The sequence below is a fragment of the Athene noctua genome, chromosome 7 (assembly GCF_965140245.1).
Source record: "Athene noctua chromosome 7, bAthNoc1.hap1.1, whole genome shotgun sequence".
NCBI lineage: Eukaryota > Metazoa > Chordata > Aves > Strigiformes > Strigidae > Athene > Athene noctua.
Window position 1 is genome coordinate 11,585,215 of NC_134043.1, and position 26,583 is coordinate 11,611,797.

At 46.2% G+C, this 26,583-nt stretch overlaps 1 protein-coding gene across 1 annotated transcript in view; it reads left to right on the top strand.

The window, feature by feature from the left end:
* ITGB5 (integrin subunit beta 5) overlaps positions 1-4,915 on the top strand; it is a 63,523-nt gene extending 58,608 nt beyond the window's left edge. The window contains exons 13-15 of the mRNA XM_074910273.1: positions 2,309-2,425; positions 3,597-3,763; positions 4,332-4,915. Coding sequence (XP_074766374.1) covers positions 2,309-2,425; positions 3,597-3,763; positions 4,332-4,427 — 380 coding nt within the window. The 3' untranslated portion in view covers positions 4,428-4,915. The remainder of the gene's footprint in view (positions 1-2,308; positions 2,426-3,596; positions 3,764-4,331) is intronic.
* The last annotated feature ends 21,668 nt before the right edge of the window (positions 4,916-26,583 follow it).

A 26,583-nucleotide genomic window follows, 5' to 3' on the forward strand; every position in this document is an offset into this window, starting at 1 on the left:
CTTCTGCTGAACTATTGCAGTCAGATTGTGGGTGGTACTCAGCTCATGGTAGCTCAGGGGACTCTGCAGCTTGGAGACCTGGGCTGCTAGGGAAAGAGGTGAAGCAAAATATTCATAGTAAAAGTGCTTGGGGACTACAGACTTCTATACAGGCAGACTCAGCCAAATCCTGGTGTTCAAGTGCTTTTGTGTTACATCGCACATGTTAAAAGTCCCTGCTGAGAAGCCGAATGCTGATATTTGTCACAGAAGTCCTGGCGGTGGAGGATAGGAGTTTCATAAATACAGAGTTGCAATGAACACATCGTGGAAGATCCCATGTGCCTTTTGGTTCTGGGTATGAAGCAGCCAGTGCTTCAAAGTTCATAGAGCAGAGGCATCTCTCACTGGAGTCATGAGCCAGAATGATGCCTTTTGGGAGGCTTATATGACTTGCATTGGGTTCTGCAGGATCTTCTTTGCTTCTGCAATATTAAATCTCCATTCCTGATGGTTCCAGAGAGGAGCTTTCAATATGAGGGGAGCATGACAGGTCTAGTGCTGAGCTGAACCTGCCAACAGCACACATCAATGGACCTGAAAGCTTGATGGGGCTATCACACCACTCTCTGGGGATGTGTGATCTCTGAAACCTAGTGAAGACCAAGAGATCATTACTATCAAGACTTTAATCAACATATCTTTTAACAGAATAATGGTGCAAAGATGACAGTGAAAACAGCTGCCCCTGAAGGAACTAAAATTTGCTGCTTAACTCAGAAGAGCATTAGTCAAGAAAGATGGAAGTTTTATTAGTATTAATCTAATTAGCACTTTGCTTTGTAATAATCAGCACTTCTCCAGCTCTGCCTTCAGTATCCCTGTGGAGGTAGAGCAAGTTCTCCTGTCCTGAGATAGGAACAGCTGAGGCTTGTCCACACCAGGAACCCTGTCAGCAAGGGTAGTTGCATCTGGGCTCAGTGTTGTTGAAATGGAGGGTATTAATCTTTTGACTGAAAGCAGGTCAAAGGTATTGAAAGGAAAGACAGACAGGAGACAGAGAAGGGGCTGGAAGAGCAGTGGTCATTAATGTGATCATTTTGCAACATGACAGACAGGCACAGATACAAGTGAGGAGGAGAGCTGTGGGAAGCATTTTCCAGGTGCCTAAGCCAAGGTCACATCTTTGCCAGCCAAGGGTTCCCACATCCCTTCTTCTCCCTCGAGACTCTCAGCTCATCCAGGCCTGCAGAGTTGTGCCCCTGCAGAGCTGCCTGGCATGGCCAGGCGTGTTGCCCCGTTTCCCTCCAGGCACTGTCCCTGCAGCAGGGACACCGCACGAGCTGTGGCTTTGCAGGGCAGTGGCTCTGCTGAAATCACCCCTGAAGCTAGAGCTGCAAACCTCAGATGATGGCTTTGCTGAAAGTTTTTAATTGCTTTTATGAAGCAGCAGTGACCAGAGCATTGACAGCCTCTGCCTGGTGCTACAGTATGTTAAACAGGCAAACAAAAAGCACCTGTACTGCCATGGGAATCCAAGTAGTCTCATTTCTTGCAACTCCCCCATCCCTGCACCCTCTCCTCCAACCAGCTTCTCCCTTCCCCCTCCCTCCCTCCTCCCCTCCCCATTTTCCTCTTCTATCTCACTCTTTAAAAACAAACTTCTCAAACGTTTCCGGAGCTGGAGCTATTCAGCACAGCTGGAGCACAAGCCAGTCGTGGGCTGCTGCTGCTGCTGCTGGCCCCATCCGTGTCCTCTCAGGCTGTGACTGTGCCTCTCACTTTCTCTTCAGCTTCCACTCTTCAAGACATTTAGCAAAATAAGAAGAAAGCAGCATTTATTGCCAAAGCAGACTTGTGCGAAGGAAGAGTGTGTGTATGTGTGATGTTGCATCTGTTTGCCGTGCCGTGTTTGCCAAGTGCCACATTTTCTTGAGCAGTAAGTCTGGATGCTGCTTAGTTATAATTTGCATGATTTGTATTAAAACCACTTTCCACACTTGCTCCCCATTTGTTTGCTCCCAGGCATCCCTGGGAAGCCCTGCTCAGCTTGCAGGGGAGAATTGTGCTGATTCCTAATATTAAACCTGCCAGCTAAGTCAACCAGGTGCCATATTGCAGCTTTAGACATATCCCATTAGAAAGGGTAACTAGTTCAGAATCGGGGAACCCACACCATCATGAGTTGTTAGGGGGGAATTAGCTTAAAAAGAAGAGGGTGTTGGAAGCATTTGTGTAAGAAAATAGGATACAAGAGTTCTGCAGTCTTTAGGATTATTTTTAATATGAAAACCAAAATAAAACTCTGTGACTCTGCATCTTATTCCAGAAACAGATGACCCGAATGCGATCCTCTGTGCCTACCCTGTGAACAACTGCGTCATGAAGTTCACCTACTTGGAGCTTGCCAGTGGGAAATCCAACCTCACCGTCCTCAAAGAGCCAGGTTGGCCCTCCCTTGGGTTTTCTTTTAATAGCACAGGCTGCCTCGGGAGAGGTGATGGGCTGCTGGGGAGCCCGGCGGGTTGTGGAAGGGCTGGTTTCACTGGCTGCACAAAGGTATGTGTGAGCAGATGAACAGGGATGATTTAAAATAAAGTGTTTTGCAGTACTGAAACCCAGCTCCAAGTGCTCCCAGCTTAGTAAAAAAGGACTCTGAGAGTGAAACATGCACCTGAGCTGCCAGCATTGCTAGCAAGCGGCTGCCAGCTTGGGATGCTGAAATTAAATCCAGCCTATTTATGTAGCTAAAAGCATGCCATGTACTGATTTGGAGATACAGCCACTGGGAGTGAAAAAATCAGAAGGGGACACCTGGTGCTGCTGCTGGTTGAGTCAAGATGTTAGGAAATCCCCATACCACCCATGGATTTCTGCATTGCCAAACTGCTAGCACTCGTCCAGTCAATGTAAAGGCTGTGTGTGTGTCCCTGCTCCCCTCTCTGGGGCTGCTGCAGATAGCTGTGTTTCCCAGCAGTATTTTAATTACATGCAATGCAGTTTCTCAAGAAAAAAAAACCCATGTGGTGTTGCAGGACAAGTTGGCAAGCACCCAGCAGTAGCTTCTTGTAATCTGCTCTGGTCCTCTGAGGCACAGGCCAGTATGGGAAAGACTGAGATAATGCATGTTTTATTTTATTTGTGCTGCAGCTTGCACTTAATTGAAAGACCAGTTGGTTAGCTGACAGTTAACGTACTTATTTAAGTGCCTAGGAATAATTTGCTTCCACGTGGGCCAGAAGCTGAGCTGGCTTTTGCCAGAGGCACTTTAAACCTCTGTGTCCCACATGGGTTACCTGGCATTCAAAACCAGGCATCACTGTTGGACGGTGGCGCTGCAACACTGCTCTTCCCCTGAAGTGCTACATGATATCCTGGCCCTGGTGACATCCATGAGAGCTGTGCCTTTGAACTGCGTCTAGACAGGAATTTATTTAATAAAAAAAAATATCCCTTTGGTTTCAGAGAGGACTGTTGCTTTGTTCAATTTTGTCACTGCTGTTAGCGCTGCCCTGAGGTCACTTGCTCAGTGGCTGCAGTCCAGGTCATTATGTCCTGGTATCCTGATCCTGGCTACGCTCGCACTGAGCTAATTACCTTCTTCCCCTTGTCGCCAGCATGCAGCTCAGCCCCCAGTGCTGTGACGATCGTGCTGGCGGTGATTGGCAGTGTGGTCCTGATTGGCATCATCCTGCTGGGGCTCTGGAAGCTGCTCGTCACCATTCATGACAGACGGGAGTTTGACCGATTCCAGAGTGAACGCTCCCGGGCCAGATATGAAATGGTGAGCGTGGGGTGGAGGTGCTGCTGGCATACAGGGAGGCTCTAGGGATGCACAGGCTGCAAACAGCTCCGCAGCGAGGGAGAAGGGGGAAGGAGCAAGGGATGTGGGGTGCAGGTGCCCTGCAATGCCACACAGCAGGGCTTCAGAGACCAGCACATTGCACTGCCATTCCCCTTGGCAAATTACAAATATTCTGCAAAATTATGCCCAGCCTTTGGTTTCATCATGTATTTCCCAGCAGTGCTGGAGGGCTGAAGGAGGTAAGGGAGCAGGAACCAAGGTCTGACTGTGGTGGCAATCAGGTTGGTCGGGTCTATGAGGGAGCCCTTCTGGGAGGCTTCAGGTGGGGTTGCCCAGCATTTGAGGACATCACCTGTGCCTGCAGACAGGATGGAAGGTGGGTCTGGTGGACAGAGAACACTGCTTTTGGATCTGAAGGCGCATTTCAGTCAAAGCCAAATGCAGCAGTAACTCAATTGGCGCCGGAATGGGGGATTATACAGATTTTTGCCATGACATGGATTTTGTTCCTTACCTTTGTTCTTTTTCTCCACTCATTTCTCCGCAGGCATCCAATCCTCTCTACCGAAAGCCTATTTCCACGCATAACGTAGAGTTCACATTCAACAAGCTCAACAAGTCTTACAATGGTACAGTTGACTGATGGAGTCTCAGCACCTGGGGCTGCTGTGAACAATTGCTTGACTGTATGTGCTGCTTCCCCACTTGAAGATGGGATCCTCTTCAGGGGTAAGAATCCCTTACGACAGGACTGGTCGATGACCAAAGCCTGTTATTTGCACAGTAAGGAGAAAAGTCTGGTTCATTCTGGAGGCACGGACACAAAGGCAGGCTCCCCGCCTGTGCTGATGGACTCTGAGCCATGTGCGACTCCATACCCCAGCTTTCTGGATGTATTAAACCTGCCAACTAAGTCAACCAAGTGCCATATTGCAGCTTTAGACATATCCCGTTAGAAAGGGTGACTAGTTCAAAATCAGGGGTACCCACGCCATTGCAAGTTGTTAGGGGGGAATTAGCTTAAAAAGAAGAGGGTGTTGGAAGCATTTGTGTAAGAAATTAGGATACAAGAGTTCTGCAGTCTTTAGGAATTTTTTTATATAAAAAAATAAAATAAAACTATTGTGCATATATGATTCTGTGAGTAGAGTTCATTGTTTCCTTGCTGAGTTCCCAATGACAAACTGAACGGGGGCTTGCTCCTGCAAATGCAGGTGGTGCTGCCTGACTGATTTATTAATAGAGCATTATCAGTGAAAGCATGGCTATAAAAATAGGAGCTGGAGCCGCAGTCACTGCCACAGAAGATATGTTGATTTAATACCCTGGTATTGACCCAGGGTGGGAAGTGCCACAAGGGGAGACCTCATCGCCCTCTACAACACCCTGAAAGGAGGGTGCAGAGAGCTGGGGATGATCTCTTTAACCAAGTAACAAGCGATAGGACAAGAGGGAATGGCCTCAAGGTACACCAGGGAAGGTTTAGACTGGATACTAGGAAGCATTTCTTTACAGAATGGGTTGTTGGGAGTTGGAATGGGCTGTCCAGGGAGGTGGTGGAGTTCCCATCCCTGGAGGGGTTTAAGAGTCGGATCGACATAGCACTGAGGGATCTGGTGGAGTGGGGAACGGTCAGTGTGAGGTTAATGGTTGGACTGGATGATCTTCAAGGTCTTTTCCAACCTAGACGATTCTGTGATCTCCTGCTCCATGCCAGCAGTGTTAAACAGACGGGAAACTGGTGAGAGACTGAGGGAAATGGGAGTTTAGGCTGAGGAAACTAAATTAAACACCCTTTCCTTGGGGTGTGCAAGTAGGCTTCTGGCCTGGGTGCCTGAAGGAGGGCAGCTGGGAGCACACAGCAGCTCATCTAGACCTCTGACTTTTTACCACTATTGCTCTAGAGTCCAGCAGAGTCCAGCTGGAAAAGCAGGGGAGCCTTAAGCTTTTGGCTGGAAAGGAAGCTGGATAAAACCCAGTGTTGTTGCTTCACAATGTACATGCTTTAGTTTTGTTGGGTTTTTCCCTCTCAAACTGTTCCCCCAACCCCATCTGTTTTCCTCTGGAGCTGGGGTTTGGGTTACCCTGGCTGACAGCTGCAGCTTCAAACCCATGCAGACTACAGCAAGGCTGCAGCCTCCGGCAGGAGAGAGAAGCCAGAGCAATTGCTACTGCCTGCTTTTCTTTTTTCCCTTTTTTTTTTTTTCGTTTTTTCTTGTCTCTTCACCCTGAACAGATCATGCAATAGTCAGCCGAAGAAAGCTTGTCAGGGAAAAGCAAAACCAAATGGTTTTCATTGTTTTGACTTGCTCTTCTAATTGGAAAAGAGCCATGGTCCCATCCTTCTGGATTTTTTTTTTTTTCAATTTGTTTTGCCTCTATAAACAGAAGCTCTTATTTGCTCAGTATAAACAGCTGTCCTTCTAGAATTTTATTGTCACCCCTCCTCCCACCAGCAGTACTGAAGAAATGCAGCAAACCACACTAAAAATAGCTCGAAACAGGGATTTTTTTAGGAGTGCAGCAAGTGACAAATGGGCAGCATTGGCACTGATCAGGTGGGTTAAAAAACCCAGAACCCCAAATAAATTAAATCTGTACCCTGTCTTCCCACCTGATTCCACTAAATCTGCCCTTGCAAGGAGGAGATCACATACATCCTGAACACAAGTGCAAGGGCAGGCTCTGGTTAAATGCTGGTACTGCCCTCATGTAACCCACCCGTGTGTGGGCTGGGGCCTGCGCTGCCTCCTCCCCGCAGTGCCACGAGCAGTAGGACAGGCCTGAGTGCTGCTGAGGGCAGCTCTTCAGAGCTCCATATTTTCTACACAATACTGAAGCCCAGGCTAATGTCTGCAGGTAGAGATGTTGCAGGTGGAATACCTGCGACTAATGCTGCTGCCTGGGAAGGAGCATCCATGGGGCATTAGGTTTCTGTGGCCATCCAACTGCCTAATGCCACCCTGGCAAGACAGATTTCATCACTATCACAGAAGAAAAATAGAAAATAGTCAAAAATAATAATCACAAGTAGGCAAAGCAAGTTTTACTTTGATTCATGTGACTGCCTCACTCAAGCCATACTGCCCCAGGGATGGAAAGGGAGGCAGGAAGGAAAGCCGAGGGAAAGGATGGGCAGGAATATTTTAAACCAGCTTTGCCACCCCAAGCAGCAAACACTGTGAACACAGCTCTGCTGCAGTTAATTTGCAAGGGACCAAGCAGTTTAAAAACAAAAACAACCCCTTTGCTTTCTTCCTTTGCACTCCAAAAGGAAAGGCACAGGCAGTGCCTCCCTGCCCCACCTTTCCCTTGCAGATTACCTTTACGCTTTGGCATTTCCCAGGATGCTGGGTTAGTGTGGAGAGACTGGACAAGCAAGGCGGCTCTATGGAGCTGAAGTTTGACTCATTGCTAAGGGGTGGTTTGGGTAGGGAGAGTGCAGAGGAAAAGAGAAAAGGCCTGGGGGCAGGACTGCAAGTGCTCTCCTTCCCCTGCAAGGGGGGACTCTGCTGTACAGCAAGCTAGTCTGCAGAGTAGCCAGGGAGTAATGTGGGGAGCAATTAGGTGAGGGAAGAGTGCCATAGGCCAGACACCCAAGAAAGTATAGCAGAAAGACAGTAATAAGGTTGGTTGCTGTCAGTAAAGAGCATCCTGCTCCCCACAGCGCTGGGCCAGGCACTGAGAGCACCACCACGGGAGCCTGTGCCTGTCCCGTGGGGACAGCAGCTGCCATGCCTGGGTGCTGGAAGGCTTCAGCCTCTAGGTCAGGCCTTCTTCACGTCACTTCTACTATCAGAAGGTACTACAGAAACTTTATACAAATAAATAAAAGAAACAATTTCTTGTTTCTAATTTTTATAGTCTCTGCCCCTCAAATTTAGCTTCTCCACAAAACTGTATCTAAAAAAAAAAAAAAAGGAAGTGATGCCAAGAATGAGAAGGCTTTGCTTTACTGTGTAAGCAGATCTGCTTACACAGGGTAACCTTGAAAGGTTAGTGCCAAATGCAGTCATGGGAATGGTGTATTTCAGTCAGCAGTAGTTTATTTGTGTCTGTAAATACAGGCAGGCTGACCACAGCTAGCATTCTTGAATGAAAACTAAGCAGAATGCATCAACGGGTCACATGTGATGGAAAAATGTCAGCGCTTGTTTGGCCAAGCTGGAATCCGGATGCCATTGCAACATCAGCTCCTCCTGTTTCCCCACCCACAGCTGGAGGCTGCTGCTGCATGGGGCACTGGGGCAGGGGCTCACCTGCATGTTCTCCCTGCGCTGCTGGTGTTTGGCCGGAGGGGGGGGGGGGGGGGGCGGGGGAGAAACCACCACATCATACCTTGGCAAAAGTCAAGGCCAATGGCAGCATTATTTGCTTTGTTAATTGTGGAGATGCACTGTAACCCTTTGCTGTAATACAAGCTGGAGTGAGGCGAGCCTGTTTTGCATCCTCTTTGCCCTGTACAGTGGAGTGAGAAGTTTCTCAATAGCTACAGGCTAAGCCCAAGCTCTGAAAGATGAATGCCTCACACTCTTCAACCTCTTTAACCTTGCATTTCTCTAGCCACCTGGAAAGCAAAGGAGCTAGTGTATTGAGGAGAGGGTCACAAAGATTCCTGTAAAGAAATACCAAGGTGACATAAATGACTACATCTGCAGCCCAGTAGCATCTCCTGGTGCTTACAGTCCAGCATCATCTCTGTATCTGAACACACTTTGAACTGGAACTGACTGTTGTTCCTTTACCTCCTCTTCACTGCCAGCCTGGAAGAAGCCAAACCAAACCAATACAATAGAGACACCAGGTTTGATTTCATCCTATCCCTTTCTCCATGCCCACTAGTTAGCGCTGGTATCCACTGTATGCAGCCCAACAGAAACGCCTCCATTCAACTGTCACAACTCAGAAGGGTTATCCAGCCTGTGGGTGGGCAGAGTTTGCAACTCTGGGTTTGTAATACTCCATCATGCACAAGGACAGGGAAGATTAATTTCCTAAATTACTTTATTACATTTTTATTACAGGTCATCACCATCAAGGCAAGTACACTTACGATTAGTATACCTATTCTACAAATTACTACCAGAAAGCAAATATGTATTTCAACAGCAGCACAATCAATATTAGTAACAAGTCTATATTTCAATATTACAGTTACCACAGAATTACCACTAGTAAAGCAGCAAATACACATCAGTAATTACTTAAATGCATGCCTATATATATATAAAGTTACCAGTACCAAGTGCTCATCAAACCCATCCCAGAAGTGGCACCAGTCCAACAAAGTCTTGCTTGGTCAGTGACCTGCATCATGGAGTCTGGAGTCAGCCTGGCATCCCTGGCAAGGATCCACTCTACCAAGGATATGTCATGTGGAACAGGGGTTCATGCACAGGCACTTCTCAGAGAAAGAGGATGCATTTCAGGTAAGACATAAGATTTTTTACCTGGAACAGTTAATAATGTTGATGTTTTCTCTTCTCTTGGACCAATTTTTGTATTTCCAGACGACTTCTGTTCTGTCACTTAGAACAGTCAATGGCAGTTACCAATTCTTCCTCTCTCAGGGCGTTTTTCCCCCTTTCCAGACTTTTTTTTCACCATTCCAGACAAAAGTTGCTCTTACAGTTCCTCGGTTTCACATTTTGCATTGGAAGTGTCTTGGGCTGTCTCTGATTTCTTGGTACACAGCTGCACTTCAGAGATGCCAGCTGTGCTCTTCAAGGATGCCTCTGGTTAAGAGGGAGGCAGTGATTTTCTCTGTCAGTGTTTGAGCAGAGGTCTTCTTCTGTTTAGTATTTTCACCCTTATAACCAGTTGCCTTTATGGCTGCTCCCATCACTCCACCCCTTGGCCTATGACAACTGATGGGTCACTAGGAGTGAGACTACAGCTCACCTGGTGTGTTTCTCTTGTCTCCTAATGCGTGAGATGGAGGAGACTTGTGGCTGTGTTGAGCCCAGTGTTGTTGCAACTTCTGAGAGGGATTGTTGGCTGAGGTACAAGTGGATAGAAGTGATAGAGACAGTGATTTCATATGCAATACACTACAGAAAAGCATGATTCTTACAGCCAGGACAAGAGTTAATGTCTCTGAGATGCACTGGTCCCATGCTGCAGGATTTGGCAGCCAAGAGGACGGCCCTGGCTGGCCCCAGGCAGGGGCTGCTCTTGGGCTATTTGGTGGATGTGCTGCTGGATAACATTTACTTCATATTCAGTTTGTTGGCTTTGTTAGTGTAGAAGCAACGGGTACTATTCATTAACACACAAAGACTGCTTTGGAAGCTTAAATGATAATCCAAGGCCCAGCAAATGTGGGTAGCTGTGACAGGTGCACCCACTCTGAGTGAGCAGCGCTTTGGTTCAGACATCACCAACAAGCAGCCCTGACTGAAATCAGCCCCGCTGTGCAAACCATGAGAGCTGTGCTAGGACACATCTTCTCAGGGACTAAGGAGTCTAGGCCACATCTTAACAGGACTAACAGTACCAGCCCAAGCTGGGACTAGACAAAACTAAAACTGCTACAGCTGTACACCTGCACATACACCAGCAGCAGCTGACTATCAGTCAATCACTCTATGTCATAGATATCTGTAGCCCCCTTAGGCCATTGAGCTGTCCTGCATGGCAGCAGGCTGCACAGATCTCCCCTTGGTCAGGGACGCCTCTCAAGGTTAATCCTTGAGGTTGCCCTTTACCTGGCATCTAATGTCTATAATGAGGTAAACCAACATTTTACATTAGGCCTAAAGGTATAGTATATGCTAGCAACATTTATATATCAAGTTCTAACTTAATTATTAGAAGTGTAGTAAGTAGTAGTGTTTTACTGCTGTCTAAATCATCATCTAATCGCTGTCTAAATTATCATTTAAATAATTTTTAAATAATTGTCAGATCATTGATAAATCAGTTTAATTAACATTCAATTGCTGCTTAATCACCATTTAATTACCACTGGATTTTCATTCACTCATTGATTAATTACCATTTGATCATTGTTTAAGCATTAATAAAAGTCTTCTAGTCAACCCCACAACGATGATTTCTTTAATAATTCACTTGTGTCAGTAGCCAATTGTGAGAGTGAGTTAGTCTCCATCTGCAGATTCTTTAAAGCATCCATAGTAGCATTTTGGGTAATTTCAAGTAGCAGAAATACTAACAACAGCTTGTTCTAATTCAGCAACAGCCAAGTTTAGAAGAAGCCCATGTACAAACAGGAAATGTAGATGGTCTCATTACTGTGGGCTTAGACACTCTGCCCTGATTACCTACAGGGTAATGGTTGTGTTGGAAGTTAAATGACAAATCTTGAGATTGAAATGCTGAAGGAGCAAGACATGCTATGGTACAAGTGCCTTTCCGCTGTGCTGGAAGAATTTTAGAGGTAGTAGTACCACAAAGCCAGAACGAGCCAGGTGTTAAAATGTCAGCCACCAGCTTCACCCAGAGTCATTGCCATGTCTGCAGAATGAACACCATCAATTAGAAAAAAAAAATCGATTTTGTTAAGCACATTAATCAGAGTGTCCAAAAGGGGTTGCACTCTATGCAGCCAGATATGTTGCTTGGGCCACATATACCCCCATCATCATTAGTATTAAACCAACCATTACTCTGTAGAGAACAGCATGTAGAATTATGACCAGTGAGATTATATTGGGCTGTTTGGAAATTAATTGCCAATTTCAACCTGTATGTTTGAAGTGGCATACCTCAGCTCAGAATAAAATTTATTAATCAAAATAAAAACCATTAGAATCAACACATTTTTGCCAACGAGAAACAAGCATATTTATTCTGGTTGCATAAAATTCTGGACTTCTGGAGGCGATGAAGTTATCGAAGGCAGTTTCAGCCTCCCCTTGGTTTCTGAAGCGTCTCCCACACAGGAAGCTGTCGAGATGCTTGAAGAAGTGATAGTCGGTGGGTGAGAGGTCTGGTGAGTATGGTGGATGAGGCAGAGTTTCGTAGCCCAGCTTGTTCAACTGTTGCAGATCAAAAGTGCAACATGTTGCCGCGCGTTATCATGGAGAAGGATTGGACCCTTTCTGTTGACCAGTGCTGGGCGCAGCCGTTGAAGTTTCTGGTGCATTTCATTGATTTTCTGGACATACTTCTCCGCCGTGATCGTTTCACCCGGATTCAGGAAGCTGTGATGGATTAAACCAGCAGCAGACCACCAGACAGTCAGCATAACCTTCTTTTGCTGCAGATTCGGCTTTGGGAAGTGCTGCGGAGCTTTATCGTGGTCCAACCACTGAGCTGATCATCGCCAATTATCGTAGAGCATCCATTTCTCGTAACACGTCACAATACAGTCAGGAAACAGGTCGTTCTGGTTGTGAAAAAGAAGCGTTGACGACACTTCAAAATGGCAATTTCTGTGATTCTCATTCAAGTCGTGCAGCACCCATTTGTCGAGCTTCTTTGACTTTCCAATCTTCTTCAGATGCTCAGAAACAGTTGATATGCTTATCCTGAGTTCTTTTGCAAGTTCTCGAACAGTTGTGCATGTATCTGCTTCCACCAGATCCTTCAATTCATCATCGTCAATAGCAGAAGGACATCTGCGACCTTCTTGATCTTCAAGGTCGAAATCGCCACGTTGAAATTTTTGGAACCAAAGTCACCCTGTCCTTTCGTTAACACTTCCCTGGCCATATACCTCATTGATGTTTCAAGCAGCTTGCGCTGCATTACGTCCAAGTTTGAACTCATAGATCTGTCGAAACTGCTGTTTTGACATCTGAACTTCAAACCTCCAAAATTTGTCAAAAATGCAGTTTATATTATAATTTAATTATACAGCGTGAAAGTTCATAACATGAGCTTTTCAAAAATACGTAACAGTACGCCAGTCGAGAAGGTACTATTCCTGAAACTTATACAAAGAAAATCACATTACAAACCAGAAATTAATTTCCAAACAGCCAATAGTACCTTTGACAATTCATACTATTAATGTTCCATGTAAGAGGCCAGAGTCCATTAAAACCACCTTTGTAATTGCTGATTCATTATTTCAGGTCTATGGGATTTCCAGAATCAATACAAGCTTGTGTCACATTGACATTGTGATTGTAATAAGAAGTGTAATTAAAATTGCTTATCTTCCCCACCCTAATTTAATTTGTGTCCTGGGGCTTTGTAATGCACTGTGGAGCTTTAGCATATGACTGTGCTTTGAAAGGTTGTTGTTGATAATTTGGTGTATTGGGTAGTAAGTATGCCAAATTAGGTTGATACCAAGATGCTTGAGGGATAGGTTCTGCTCACCACCAAAATTTGTCATGTAATGATTGAGGGTGGTGAGCAATACCAACAATCCAATACATTGTCCACTTGAGAAGTTGTACTCATAAATTGAACAATATGATTGCTATTCTATCCTTGAGATAAGGAAACAAGCAATATTGTAATTACTAGGTAAGATCCAATCACTGTATATATAATATAATATAACAATTGTAAGAAAAGTGCTCATGATGTTGTTTCATTTATTGTCAACCTTCTAAATCAGTACGATGAATAAGATAGGACAAAAATCCAGGGAGAATAATCTGAGTTTCTGGTTGCTGATGTTGCAGTTAGGGTGACCTGAAAGAAAAACAAAACCGCTTCATTCCTTTTGGATATTAGGTAATTTGGATATCCATTGCTTAGAAATGAGATGCTTGTCACCCTGGTGATTGAGCATCTTCCTTTAGTTTTCAATCTTTTAGTTTTCCAATCATTATATATATTGCATTGGCGCTGGGCTCAGCAACCAATTGCCTCTGCGTATTGCATGGTCAGTTCCCCTCTGTATTGGGTCTGGCTGAGATGGAGTTAATTTTCCCCATAGCAGCCCTCATAGTGCAGTGCTCTTGTTGGTAGCTAGAAAGGTGTTGATGACAGCGCAGCAAGTTGGCTGCTGCTGAGCAGTGCTCACACAGCATCAAGGCTGTCTGTCCAACATCCCCCCGCACCAGAAGTCTGGGAGTGGGCGAGATCTTGGGAGAGGACATAGCCAGGATAGATGACTCAAACTGACTGCTCGTGGCTTGGATGGGCACATGCTTTGCTGGGTAAAAAACTGGCTGGATGGCCGAGCCCAAAGAGTTGTGGCGGACGGAGTTAAATCCAGTTGGCAGCCGGTCACGAGTGGTGTCCCCCAGGGCTTGGTTTTGGGGCCACTCCTGTTTAACATCTTTATTGATGATCTGGATGAGGGGATCGAGTGCACCCTCAGTCAGTTTGCAGATGACACCAAGTTGGGTGGGAGTGTTGATCTGCTCGAGGGTAGGGAGGCTCTGCAGAGAGACCTGGACAGGCTGGAGCCATGGGCTGAGGCCAACTGGAGGAGTTTCAATCAGGCCAAATGCCGGGGGCTGCCCTTGGGCCACAATAACCCCCAGCAGCGCTACAGGCTTGGGGAGGAGTGGCTGGAGAGCTGCCAGTCAGAGAGGGACCTGGGGGTGCTGATTGACAGCCGGCTGAACAGGAGCCAGCAGTGTGCCCAGGTGGCCAAGAAGGCCAATGGCATCCTGGCTTGTGTCAGCACTAGCGTGGCCAGCAGGGACAGGGAAGGGATCTGACCCCTGTACTCGGCACTGGTGAGGCTGCACCTCGATTCCTGTGTTCAGTTTTGGGCCCCTCACTGCAAAAAGGACATTGATTCGTTGACTAGAGAGCCAAGGAGTCATCAGCAAGACTTTCTCACCCTTTAACACCCCCATATAGCCAGTGAGAAAGTCTAATGGAGAGTGGAGATTGACCGTAGACTATGGTGACCTGAATGAAGTCACGCCACCACTGGGTGGTGCTGTACCAGATACACTAGAGCTTCAATATGAACGAGAGTCAAAGCCAAGTGGTACACCACGATTGATATTGCTAACAGAGTTCTTCTTAATCCCTTTGGCAGCAGAGTGCAGGCCACAGTTTGCTTTCACGTGGAGGGGTGTCCGATACTCCTGGAATTGACTGCCCCGGAGATGGAAACACAGACCCACCATTTGCCATGGAGTGATCCAGATTGCACTGGAACAGGGTGAAGCCCCGAACACATGCAATGCATTGATGACATCATCGTACTGGATAATACAACAGAAGAACTTTTTTTGAGAAAGGGGAGAAAATAGTCGATGTCTTTCTGAGATATGGTTTTGCCATAAAGCGGGATAAGGTCAAGGAACCTCCACAGGAGATTCAGTTTTTAGGAATAAAATGGCAAGATGGAAATCATCAGATTCTGATGTGTGTGATTAATAAAACAACAGTTATGTCCCCACCAACTAACAAAATGGAAATACAAGCTTTCTTAGGCATTGTGGGTTTCTGGAGAATGCATATTCCAAATTACAGTCAGGTTTTAAGCTCTCTCTATCGAGTGACCTGGAAAAAGAATACTTTTATATGGGGTCCTGAGCAACGACAAGCCTTTGAGCAGATTAAACAGGAAATAGTTCATGCAGTAGCCCTGGGGCCAGTTCAGAGAGTAGGAGATGTTAAAAATGTGCTCTACACTGCAGCCGGGGAGAATGGCCCTACCTGCAGTCTCTGGCAGAGAGCACCAGGGGAAACTCGGGGTTGGCCCCTGGGGTGTTGGAGTTGTGGATATAGAGGATCTGAAGCCTGCCGTGCTCCAACTGAACAAGAGCTATTGGCAGCATATGAAGGGGTTTGAGCTGCCTCAGAAATGATTGGTACTGGAGCACAGCTCCTGCTGACACCCTGACTGCTGGTGCTGGGCTGGATGTTCAAAGGGAGTGTCCCCTCTACACACCATGCAGCTGTGATGCCATGTGGAGTAAAAGGGTCACACTGATCACACAATGGGCTCGAATAGGAAGCCCCAGATGCCAATGAATATTAGAAATGATCACAAATTGGCCAGAAGGAAAAGATTTTTCAAGGATCACCTCCTCCAAGCCCAGGATCAATGCATTCCAAAAAAGAGGAAGGCAGGTAAGAATGCGAGACCTGTGTGGATGGTTAAGAAGCTCCTGGACAAGCTAAGAGATAACAAGAAAACTTACAGAAGGTGGAAGGATGGACCGTCAGACTGGGAAAAATATAAAGAAGTTGTCTGAGTAGCTACGGATCAGGTTAGGGAAGCAAAAGCCCAGATAGAATTAAATCTAGCCTGGCACATCAAGGGAAATAAGAAAACATTTTTAGGCATGTAAATGATAAAAGGAAGCCTAGGGAAGATGTGGAAGAGATCAGGAGAACTGCTCATATGGAGGAGGCTGAGGTTCTCAATGATTTATTTGTCTCAGTCTTTACGAGCAAGGGCTTCAGCCACACTGCCCAAGATGTAGAATTTGAAGGTGGGGAGGACTGGGAGAAGGATAATCCACCCACTATCAGTGAAGATCAGGCTCAAGAACATCTAAAGAACCTGAAGGTGTACAAATCTATGGGGCCTGATGAGATCCATCCATGGATCCTAAAGGAACTGGCAGATGAAGTTGCTAGGCCACTCTCCATCATATTTGAGAGCCCATGGCAATCTGGTGAAGTGCCCACTGACTAGAAAAGGGGTAAAATCACTCCCATTTTTAAAAAGGAAGATTTGGGCAACTACAGGCCAGTCAGTCTTACCTCTGTGCCTGGTAAGATCATGGAGCAGGTCCTCCTAAAGGCTCTGCTAGGGCACATCGATAATGTGGAGGTGATTGGTGGCAACCAATACAGCTTCATTAAGGGAAAATCTTGCCTGACAAATTTGGTGGCCTTTTATGATGGAGTGACAGCATCGATAGATAAGGGAAGAGCAACTGATGTCATTTACCTGGACTTGTGCAAGGCCTTTGACACTGTCCTGCATGACATCGTGGTCTCCAAGTTTGAAAGACATGGATTTGCTGGGTGGACCACTCAGTAGATAAGGAATTGGTTGGAAGGCCACACTCAAATGGTTGCAGTCGATGGTTCAATGTCCAAGTGGAGACTGGTGACAAGTGGTGTCCCTCAAGAATCGGTACTGGTGCTGTTTAATATCTTTGTTGGTGATATGGATAGTGGGATCTTTTCTAACCTGGATGATTCTGTGATTCTGCCACTCTACTCTGCCCTCGTGAGACCCCACCAGGAATACTGTATCCAGCTCTGGAGCCCCCAACACAAGAAGGATATAGAACTGTTAGAACGAGTCCAGAGGAGGGCTGCCAAGATAATCAGGGGCTGGAACACCTCTCCTATGAGGACAGGCTGAGAGAGTTGGGCTTGTTCTGCCTGGAAAAGAGAAGGCTCAAGGGAGACCTCATAGTGGCCTTCTGGTACCTGAAGGGTGCCTGTAAGAAGGCTGGGGAGGGACTTTTTACAAGGGACTGTGATGACAGGATGAGGAATAATGGGTGGAAGTGAGGGAGGGGAGGTTTAGACTAAATATAAGGAAGAAGTCTTTTACTGTGAGGATGGTGAGGCACTGGAACAAGCTGCCCAAGGAGGTTGTGGATGCTTCATCCCCGGAAGTGTTCAGAGCCAGGTTCGATGAAGCTTTGAGCAACCTGATCTAGTGGGAGGTGTCTCTGCCATAGCAGGGGTGCTGGAACTAGACAATCTTTGAGATCCCTTCCAACCCAAACCATTTTATGATCCTATGATTTCTAGCAAGGGATGCTATTGACAGTAATGAAATAAAACATAAAATCGGTACTAGATGGATTTATCATTTATCCTGCATCCTAAGGGGTAACCTGTTTGGTCACCCGCCACCCCACCCCCCACCCCCTCGACAGTTCTCTTTTCTTTCCTTTTCAGAAATGACCAACTCCACCAATAACATCATGGGAACAAACATCACATTCAGCAAGCCCACCAGTAGCACTGTAAAAACAATCCTCATCTTTAATATGAGAATCTTTGTAGCATTGTGTCTACCCTTTCTCTCCCTTGCCATCATGGCTAACTGGGGAGCTCCCATTGGACTGGAGGGTGGCAAATGTGACACCCATCTACAAGAAAGGCAGAAAGGACGATCCATGAAACTATAGACCTGTCAGTCTGACCTCGGTGCCAGGGAAGGTCATGGAGCAGATCATCTCGAGTGCCATTAAAAGTCATATAATGGACAACCAGGGGATCAGGCCTAGTCAGTATGGGTTTATGAAAGGCAGGTCCTGCCTGACAAACCTGATCTCCTTCTATGACAAGGTGACCTGCTTATTGGATGAAGGAAAGGCTCTGGATGTTGTTTACCTTGACTTTAGTAAGGCCTTTGACACTGTTTCCCACAGCATTCTCTTGGAAAAACTGGATGCTCGAGGCTTGGATGGGCACACGCCTCGCTGGGTAAAAAACTGGCTGGCTGGCCGGGCCCAAAGAGTTGTGGTGAACGGAGTTAAATCCAGTTGGCAGCTGGTCACGAGTGGTGTCCCCCAGGTCTCGGTGTTGGGGCCACTCCTGTTTAACATCTTTATTGATGATCTAGACAAGGGGATCGAGTGCACCCTCAGTCAGTTTGCAGATGACCCCAAGTTGGGCAGGAGTGCTGATCTGCTCGAGGGTAGGGAGGCTCTGCAGAGAGACCTGGACAGGCTGGAGCCATGGGCTGAGCCCAACTGGAGGAGTTTCAATAAGGGCAAATGCTGGGGGCTGCCTCTGGGCCACAACAACCCCCAGCAGCGCTACAGGCTTGGGGAGGAGTGGCTGGAGAGCTGCCAGTCAGAGAGGGACCTGGAGGTGTTGATTGACAGCCAGCTGAACAGAAGCCAGCAGTGTGCCCAGGTGGCCAAGATGTCAGCAATAGCGTGGCCAGCAGGGACAGGGAAGGGATCTGACCTCTGTACTCAGCACTGGTGAGGCCGCACCTTGATGACTGGGTTCAATTTTTGGCCCCTCACTACAAAAAGGACATTGAATGACTTGAGCGTGTCCAGAGAAGGGCAACGGAGCTGGTGCAGGGTCTGGAGCACAGGTCGTACGGGGAGCGGCTGAGGGAACTGGGGGGGTTTAGTCTGGAGAAGAGGAGGCTGAGGGGAGACCTCATCGCCCTCTACAGCTGCCTGAAAGGAGGGTCAAAGAGCTGGGGATGAGTCTCTTTAACCAAGTAGTAAGTGATAGGACAAGAGGCAATGGCCTCAAATTGCACAGGGAAGGTTTAGACTGGATATTAGGAAGCATTTCTTTCCAGAAGGGGTTGTTTGGCGTTGGAATGGGCTGCCCAGGGCAGAGGTGGAGTCCCCATCCCTGGAGGTGTTTAGGAGTCGGGTCGACATAGTGCTGAGGGCTCTGGTGTAGTTGGGAACGGTCAGTGTTAGGTAAATGGTTGGACTGGATGATCTTCAAGGATTCTTTGATTTTGTGATCATACATCAATTGCTACAACGACTGTGGCTATATGCCTCTTCTTCCCACTTTCTTTTCATCCTCATGAGAGTAAGTACACTCACAATGGCCCACACATCAAATCCTTGGGACCTGGCATCACTAAGGTACACTAGAAGTATTGGAAGACTACAAGACAAGACAGGTCTAAATCTTGCTATTTTAGTCCTACATGAAAAGGAAATATATGCAAAGAATGAATGGGGATGGAACAACTCTCAGTGGATGACTGAACTTCAAGCCATGACAGGAGCAAGAATACAAATTGGATGCTGAGTGATCAATGGACCTACTTACCACAGGCCAACGAAAATTAAAATATTTTATGCTGATTTTACTGAACCAGAAAACAACGATTATTATAAAGTAACAGAACTAAATTTAGATTGTTGGTACAATTTTACCTTTACGAAACCTGTAATTGCATTTTGTATGTGGGGCCATAGAAACACAGAACTACTATTCGATTTTACAATTGGCACGTGTAGTATGTGTAACCTGTGTGCAACAGGATGGCCATGGATCCACGCTCATATACGCTACAATGGATATACACCCCATACTCATCTTGCCGAATCTCTAAATTTGTCTATAGTAGCATTATGCAATAATTTTGCCTTCCAAAAATGGATTATAAAAACTGAAGAAAAATATTGGCAAATTTCATACTTAAAGGGGAGAAACTATTTCAATAGGATGCCAAATTCAAAATCACACTCAGTGTACAACAGGTTCACGTATTATCATAGACTATATTGGAGGAAAGCATGGGCATGATAACACACATACCTGTCATTTTGGGCACAAATGTTGGTATAATTTTACTATATTCTGCTCAGCACTCATAACATGTATTTTGGCAAACTCCAAAATTTATTCCAGATTGGCTCTCTGGTTCAAAATTCAAATTCAACAACCATCTTTACCAACTTGACCTCCTATTAAATTGTCTCCTCGCATTCATAACACTGGTCCTTACATAATTAAAAATACAGGACAACAACAAGTTCTCTTTAACCCTAGTTGGTCTCTAAGAAGTGCAGAGCTAGCACTACAAATTGATGTGTCAGAGGTTGAACCAGACTGTTTTGCCTCTTTGATAGTTGCTTACACTGGCTGGTTAGCATGGTTACATGTATGATCTTTAAAACAATCACAGTGTACACAACAGGATGCCACTTAGTTATTTGGAACAGGATTAGGAATACTAAACACCATAGATGCTGAAGTCCTAATGAACAAATTAACTGCTACCACCGATGACCTGATCAAATTGGAACACCCACTAAAATCATCTTTATCAGCCTTAGGAGCAAGTCAGTGGCTTCTATCAGACACTTTACCTCACTGGGAACGAATTGAAGAAAATGATCATCAAGCTCTCAGAGCAACCCAAAGTAATACTTCGCTTTCCTTGAGTTGTATCCAGGCACAATTGTGGATACAGTCTATAGTAGCAGCCATTATTAGAGAAGGTGGAACCCTACCCACTGAGATCAGTAAATTGATTTGGAACAATGCCTCAGAATCTGAAAGGGAATTTCAATCATGGTGGCAATTGGTCAGCTTCACTCACTACACAGAAAGGGATAAGATTTTTGCATTTCTCTTCACCGTAAGCAATGCTTTGGTGTACAACATATACCAAATCATTGCGTTAGGACTAAATCACAATGGAAACATACTCTATCCCTTAGAGTACGGGCCACCAGATGGAGGGAAAATGGCAAAAAAATGATGTAAATGCATGTACTGTGCAAAAACAATGAGGATCCATCTGTGAAGGCAATACTCTTGAAGCTCAAGACATTTGTCTTGATACTGAACAAAGCATTTGTCACTTTGAAATCCACCCAAACAAAACCCCTGAAGCCATAGTCATATATGTTGGAAAAGCATGTGCTTCCATGTGAACATTATGTGATTCTTTATTAGTAGATGATTTTGTCTGTAACAAAACCAGTAAGTTCAATCTATGCATGTGTAACTTCTCTATGATTATTGGTTGTGATTTTTACATCTCTATGCCAATAACTACCTATGATGACTTATCTTTTAATTATATCACGAGTCATGACATACACCTACTGGCATGAACCTAACCATAATCGAGCAGCTCCTCCAACATCCTGACTTAATCGACCTCCTACAACAAGCACAAAAAAATGGATAAAAGACTCTTATCATGGTCCAGCATGATATAAAATAAACACATCAAGCGCTAATGAGAGTCAAAAAGGATGGAGAATATCGATGATGGGAAAGCTTATTTGGATGGTCACCAACAGCAACAGGACTGTTTCATTCCATGTTTCACCTGGTCATGATTTTCCTAATTCTATGTTTACTGCTTATATTAGTATTGTATATTAAGATTTGGAGGATGGTTAGACAGATTACACAGATGCAAAAGTATGTACTGGGTGTATACTTCCCCAAATGACCTCCAGTTGCAGCAGGGACTACACGCCATCCTCCTGCTGCATTCAAGGTCACCTGCTATACTGACTGAGCCAACTCCACTTCATCCCTCCTGCCTTAAAGGACTATCATGACAAATGGAACCCAAAGTTATGGACTAAATGAATTCGCCACACATTTTGGAGGGATGGCCCATAGACTGTGACAATGATATCTGTGTATATATCTCTGAGACCGGGGGAAGGGATGGTGATTGCTTAGACTGTATTGGGAACCTGAGCATAATGTAAATGGTATGGAATAAGGGGTGGAAACTGTCCTGGTTTGGGCTAGGATAGAGTTAATTTTTCTCAAGCTGGGAGAGGGCACAGCCAGAGCTCTGGACCCAAATTAGTAATGGAATATTCCATATCAAATGACATCATACTTATTATATAAAGGAGGGGCAGCTGGGAAGGAGGGGGTTTCTCTCTCACTTCTGGGATTGTGACTGCAGAATTTTATTTTGGGGTGGGGATTGCTAGCCAGGAACAGGCTGGGTATCAGTCAGTGGGTGGTGAGCAATTGCATTGTGCATTACCCATTTGTACTTTCTATTATCTTTATTGTTTTATTTTATTAGAATTACTAAACTGTTCTTTATCTCAACCCAAGAGTCTCCCTTCCTTTATCCCTTCAATTCTCTCTCCCATCCCCTGCGCGGGAGGGTGAGCTACTTGGTGGGTAATGGAAGGATGAGGAGACACAATGTGTACCTCAAGAAGATTTAACTTTAGGGGAAAAATAATCTGTGATGTAGGAAATAAGGCTTCAGGAATGATCTGAACTAACAAAGAGTGAGTTTTCCAAGGAATCAGACAAGTGTAAAGATGACCCAAACCAAGTTGGCCCAACAGTCAAACATATAACTTCTCCTTTCCTGAACACCCATCTTGACAGATGGGGCCCAAGTCATATCCTATTTGTGAACATCTGGAAGTGTGGAGGAAGCCCATGGAACAGGACAGTAATATCTATCTGCTAAAGGACAGGGATAGTAGTTAATGAGAATGTATAGATCTATATGATGGGTATAAAGATGGTTTAAGTATGTAGTTTAAGTTGTAAGTGTTGGTAAGAAGGGATTCCGGTAATGAGAATTAAATACAATGGAATGGTTAGAAGATATAGATATATATATATACATATTAAATTATATGGGACATGATAATGATGCAAATGGTATAGAATAAGTGGTGGAGATTTTAATTAGGTCTACCTGAGATGGAGTTAATTTTCCTTGTAGCAGCCCTCATAGTGCTGTGCTCTGTGTTGGTAGCTAGAAAGGTGTTGATGACATCCCGGTGGCTGGCTGCTGCTGAGCAGTGCTCACACAGCATCCAAGGCTGTCTGTCCAACATCCCCCCGCATCAGTAGTCTGGGGGTGGGCAAGATCCTGGGAGAGGACATAGCCAGGATAGATGACCCAAACAGACCAAAGGGATATTCCATACCATATGGCATCTGCTCAGCAATAGAAGCTTACAGAAAGGAGGAGGAAAGGGAGCATTCGTTGTTTATGGCATTTGCCTTCCAGAGCAATGACTCTGTGCACTAAAGCCCTGCTTCCCTGGAAGTGTCCAGATATCACCTGCTGATGGGAAGTAGAGAATAAAATCTTTTGCTTTCACATATGACCTTTATTTTTATTAAACTGCCTTTATCTTGACCCACGAGTTATTTTCTCCACCCTGTCCTGCTGAGAATGGCAGTGACAGAGCAGCTTGGTGAGCACCTGGCATGCAGCCAAGGTCGACACCCCACACCCCCAATCCAGCTGTGATGTGCTCTGTGCATCGCCATCTCCTGTGGTGCACTGAGCATGCAATGGACAGCAGAGCAGGGCTGCCAGCAGCGGCGAGGGACACACGAGAGATACACGAGGACAGAGACTATGACTGAACAGGTGGCATTCCCTGGATGACTGAGGGGAACTTGGCAAAGCAGGTGATTTAAACAGGCTAAAACAATATGCCTGGGGATGGAGGGTCATAGCAACCAACCCTGTAGGAGGTGTGAACAGGTAAATGAACTCTGGCCAAGCTGCAGGAGGTGAGCAGACCAACGGTCACTTGCTGAGGAGACCAGCTCCAGTGTAGGTAAGCCCTCAGTGGGGGGGGAATCGTGGCAAAAGAGACCAGCAAAGAGCTTTTTGGGGGGGGGATTTTGAATCTTTTGGAGCCAAGAAGGCAGTTAACTGGCTCTAAGGAGGCTGGCAAGCCTCTGGGCGGGCAGCTGAGGTGGCATGGGCCGAGGACAGATCCAAGGGCCGGTGGCACCTGTTCTGAATGAGGTGTAACCACACCTGCGGTCACTCACCAAGGAGAGCAGCTCACACTCTCCCCTCGGTAACGGGATGGGGGCTATCCAGTTAGTGTGGGCAGAACCAGCACCACCCACCGCCGATCAGGTGATAAGAACCCTGTGGGAGGGCAGCAAGGAGCCCAGGGAGTAGTTGACTGTGAGTGCACCAAAGAAGCTTGTAGGGCAGGGCTGAGTCTCTGCCACTGGACAAGGTACGTTCAATCCCTGCAAGCACAGCGGGGTCTAGAACTTATCTGAGCTAGTTCCATCTTACTGTCCTCCATAAGACTGAACCATCGTCTCCACTTGTGTCAAAACCACCATAAGAAAGAACATGGTGACCCAGACGGAGGCACACGCAAACATGCAGCGGTCCAGGGAGTGCCTGAGCCTGTCAATCCTGCCGGAGGGCAGCAATGACAGCACCAATGTGCGCTGTGATCAGCTGGATGACCTGCTCAGCTTGCCGGTGGAACTCAAAGAAGAGGTCGAGAGATTAAGAAGTATTAGGGAATGTGAAAGGGAAATTGATTGGTGGAGTAACACCCTAGCACCCCTAAAGCAACAGGAGCAAATGGAGGCTCCAAACGAGGCAGGTAATCCCTCATCCTCTTGCTACCAGGCAGAAGGAGGGGACCGAAGAGACGGGGGAGGTTGGAAACACATCCCTGCTCAGGGAGGCAGGAAAATCCTCTCCCAACCTCCCTCACCCTCCATGGTGCCCCTTCATGATAGATTCGGGGCCCTGGAACTTTTGAAAGAAGAAGAGAAGGAGGAAGAAAATGAGATGGACAATGAAGACCAAGGTCCACCAAGGTCGGGTCATTCTAGACCATGTATTAAAACCAGTTCTCAATAGAACCTCAGAAGAGTCATTGTAGTGGGTGACTCCATCCTGAGGGGTGTTGAAGGCCCATATGCACACCAGACCCCCTTCATAGGGAAGTCTGCTGCCTCCCTGGGGCCTGCATCAAGGACCGCACAGCAAAACTACCCATTCTAGTGAGAGCCAAGGACTACTACCCTCTCCTGGTTTTTCAGGTAGGTAGTGACGACATTACCATGAGAAGTCCTCAAGCAATGAAGAGAGATTTCAGGTCCTTGGGGAAACTGATTAAGGGGTCAGGGGCACAAATTTTGTTGCCCTCCATCTTTTCAGTTGGGGGGATGGATGAAGAAGAATACCGGAGAACTCAGCAGATGAACATGTGGCTCCAAGACTGGTGTTACTGTTAGGACTTCAGATTTTTCAATCATGGGTTGGTATACAGGGCACCAGATCTTTTGGCATTAGATGGAATGCACCTGTCCCAGAGGGTGAAGAGGATCTTGGGGCAGGAGTTAGCTGGGCTCACTGACAGAGCTTTAAATTAGATTTGAAGGGGGAAGAGGGCAAAACATCAGCCCATCTGAAGTGCATGTATACCAATGCACACAGCATGAGTAACAAACAGGAGACGCTTAAAGCCATGATGAAACAGGAAAATTACGATGTTGTAGCTAGCACAGAAACATGGTGGGATGTCTTCCATGACTGAAATGCGCCAATTGATGGCTACAACCTCTTTGGGAGGGATAGACAAGGAATAAGAGGCGGTGGGGTGGTGCTGTATGTTAGGGACTGTTAGGATTGCTTTGAGCACAAGTGTAGTGAAGACAGGATAGAATGTCTCTGTGATAGAATCAGGGGGAAGGCCAACAGGGCAGATGCTGTAGTAGAATTCTACCATAGTCCACCCACCCAGGACAGAGAGGTAGATGAAACAGTCTATAGGCACTTAGAAGAAGTCTCACCATCGCTTGCCCTTGTTCTTGTGGGTGACTTTAACTTCCAAGACATCTGCTGGAAATAGAAGACAGCAGAGTGGGATCAGTCCCGGAGATTCCTGGAGTGTGTGGGACACAACTTCCTGACGCAGCTGGTGAGTGAACTGACCACAGAGAGTGCTCTGCTGGATCTCCTTTTTGTGAACAGAGAAGGACTGGTGAATGATGTGGCAGTTGGAGGCTGACTAGGGCACAGCGATCACTAAATAATAGTGTTCTCTGTTCTTAGAGAGTCCAGGAGAGGGGGCAGCAGAACTGCCATCCTGGACTTCCAGAAGGCTGACTTTGAATTGTTTAGGCAACTGCTTGAAGGGATCCCTTGGGAGATGGTCCTGGAGGGTATAGGGGTCCAGGAAGGCTGGACACTCCTTAGGAAAGAAGTCTTAATGGCACAGGAGCAGACAGTTCCCAGGTCCTGTCAGAGAAGCTAGTGGCAGAGAAGGCTACCCTGGCTGAACAGGGAGCTTTGGCTGCAACTCAGGGAGAAAAGGAGAGTTTATGGCCTTTGGAAGAAGGGCCTAGCCACTCACAATGATTACAAAGATGCTGTGAGGCTATGAAGAGTGGAGATCAGGAGGTCTAAAGCCCAGCTAGGCATTAAGCTGGCTTCAGCAATCAAAGGTAACGAGAAATGTTTCTATAAGTACATCAACAGCAAAAGAAAGACCAGGGAGAGCCTCCATCCCCTGTGAGACGCGGGGAGGAAACATGGTAACAAGTGATGAGGAGAAGGCTGAGGTGCTTAATGCCTTCTTTGCCTCCTGTTTAACACTCCTGTTTAACAGCTTTATTGATAATCTAGACAAGGGAATAGAAAGCACTCTCAGTAAATTTGCAGATGACACCAAGTTGGGTGGGAGTGTTGATCTGCTCGAGGG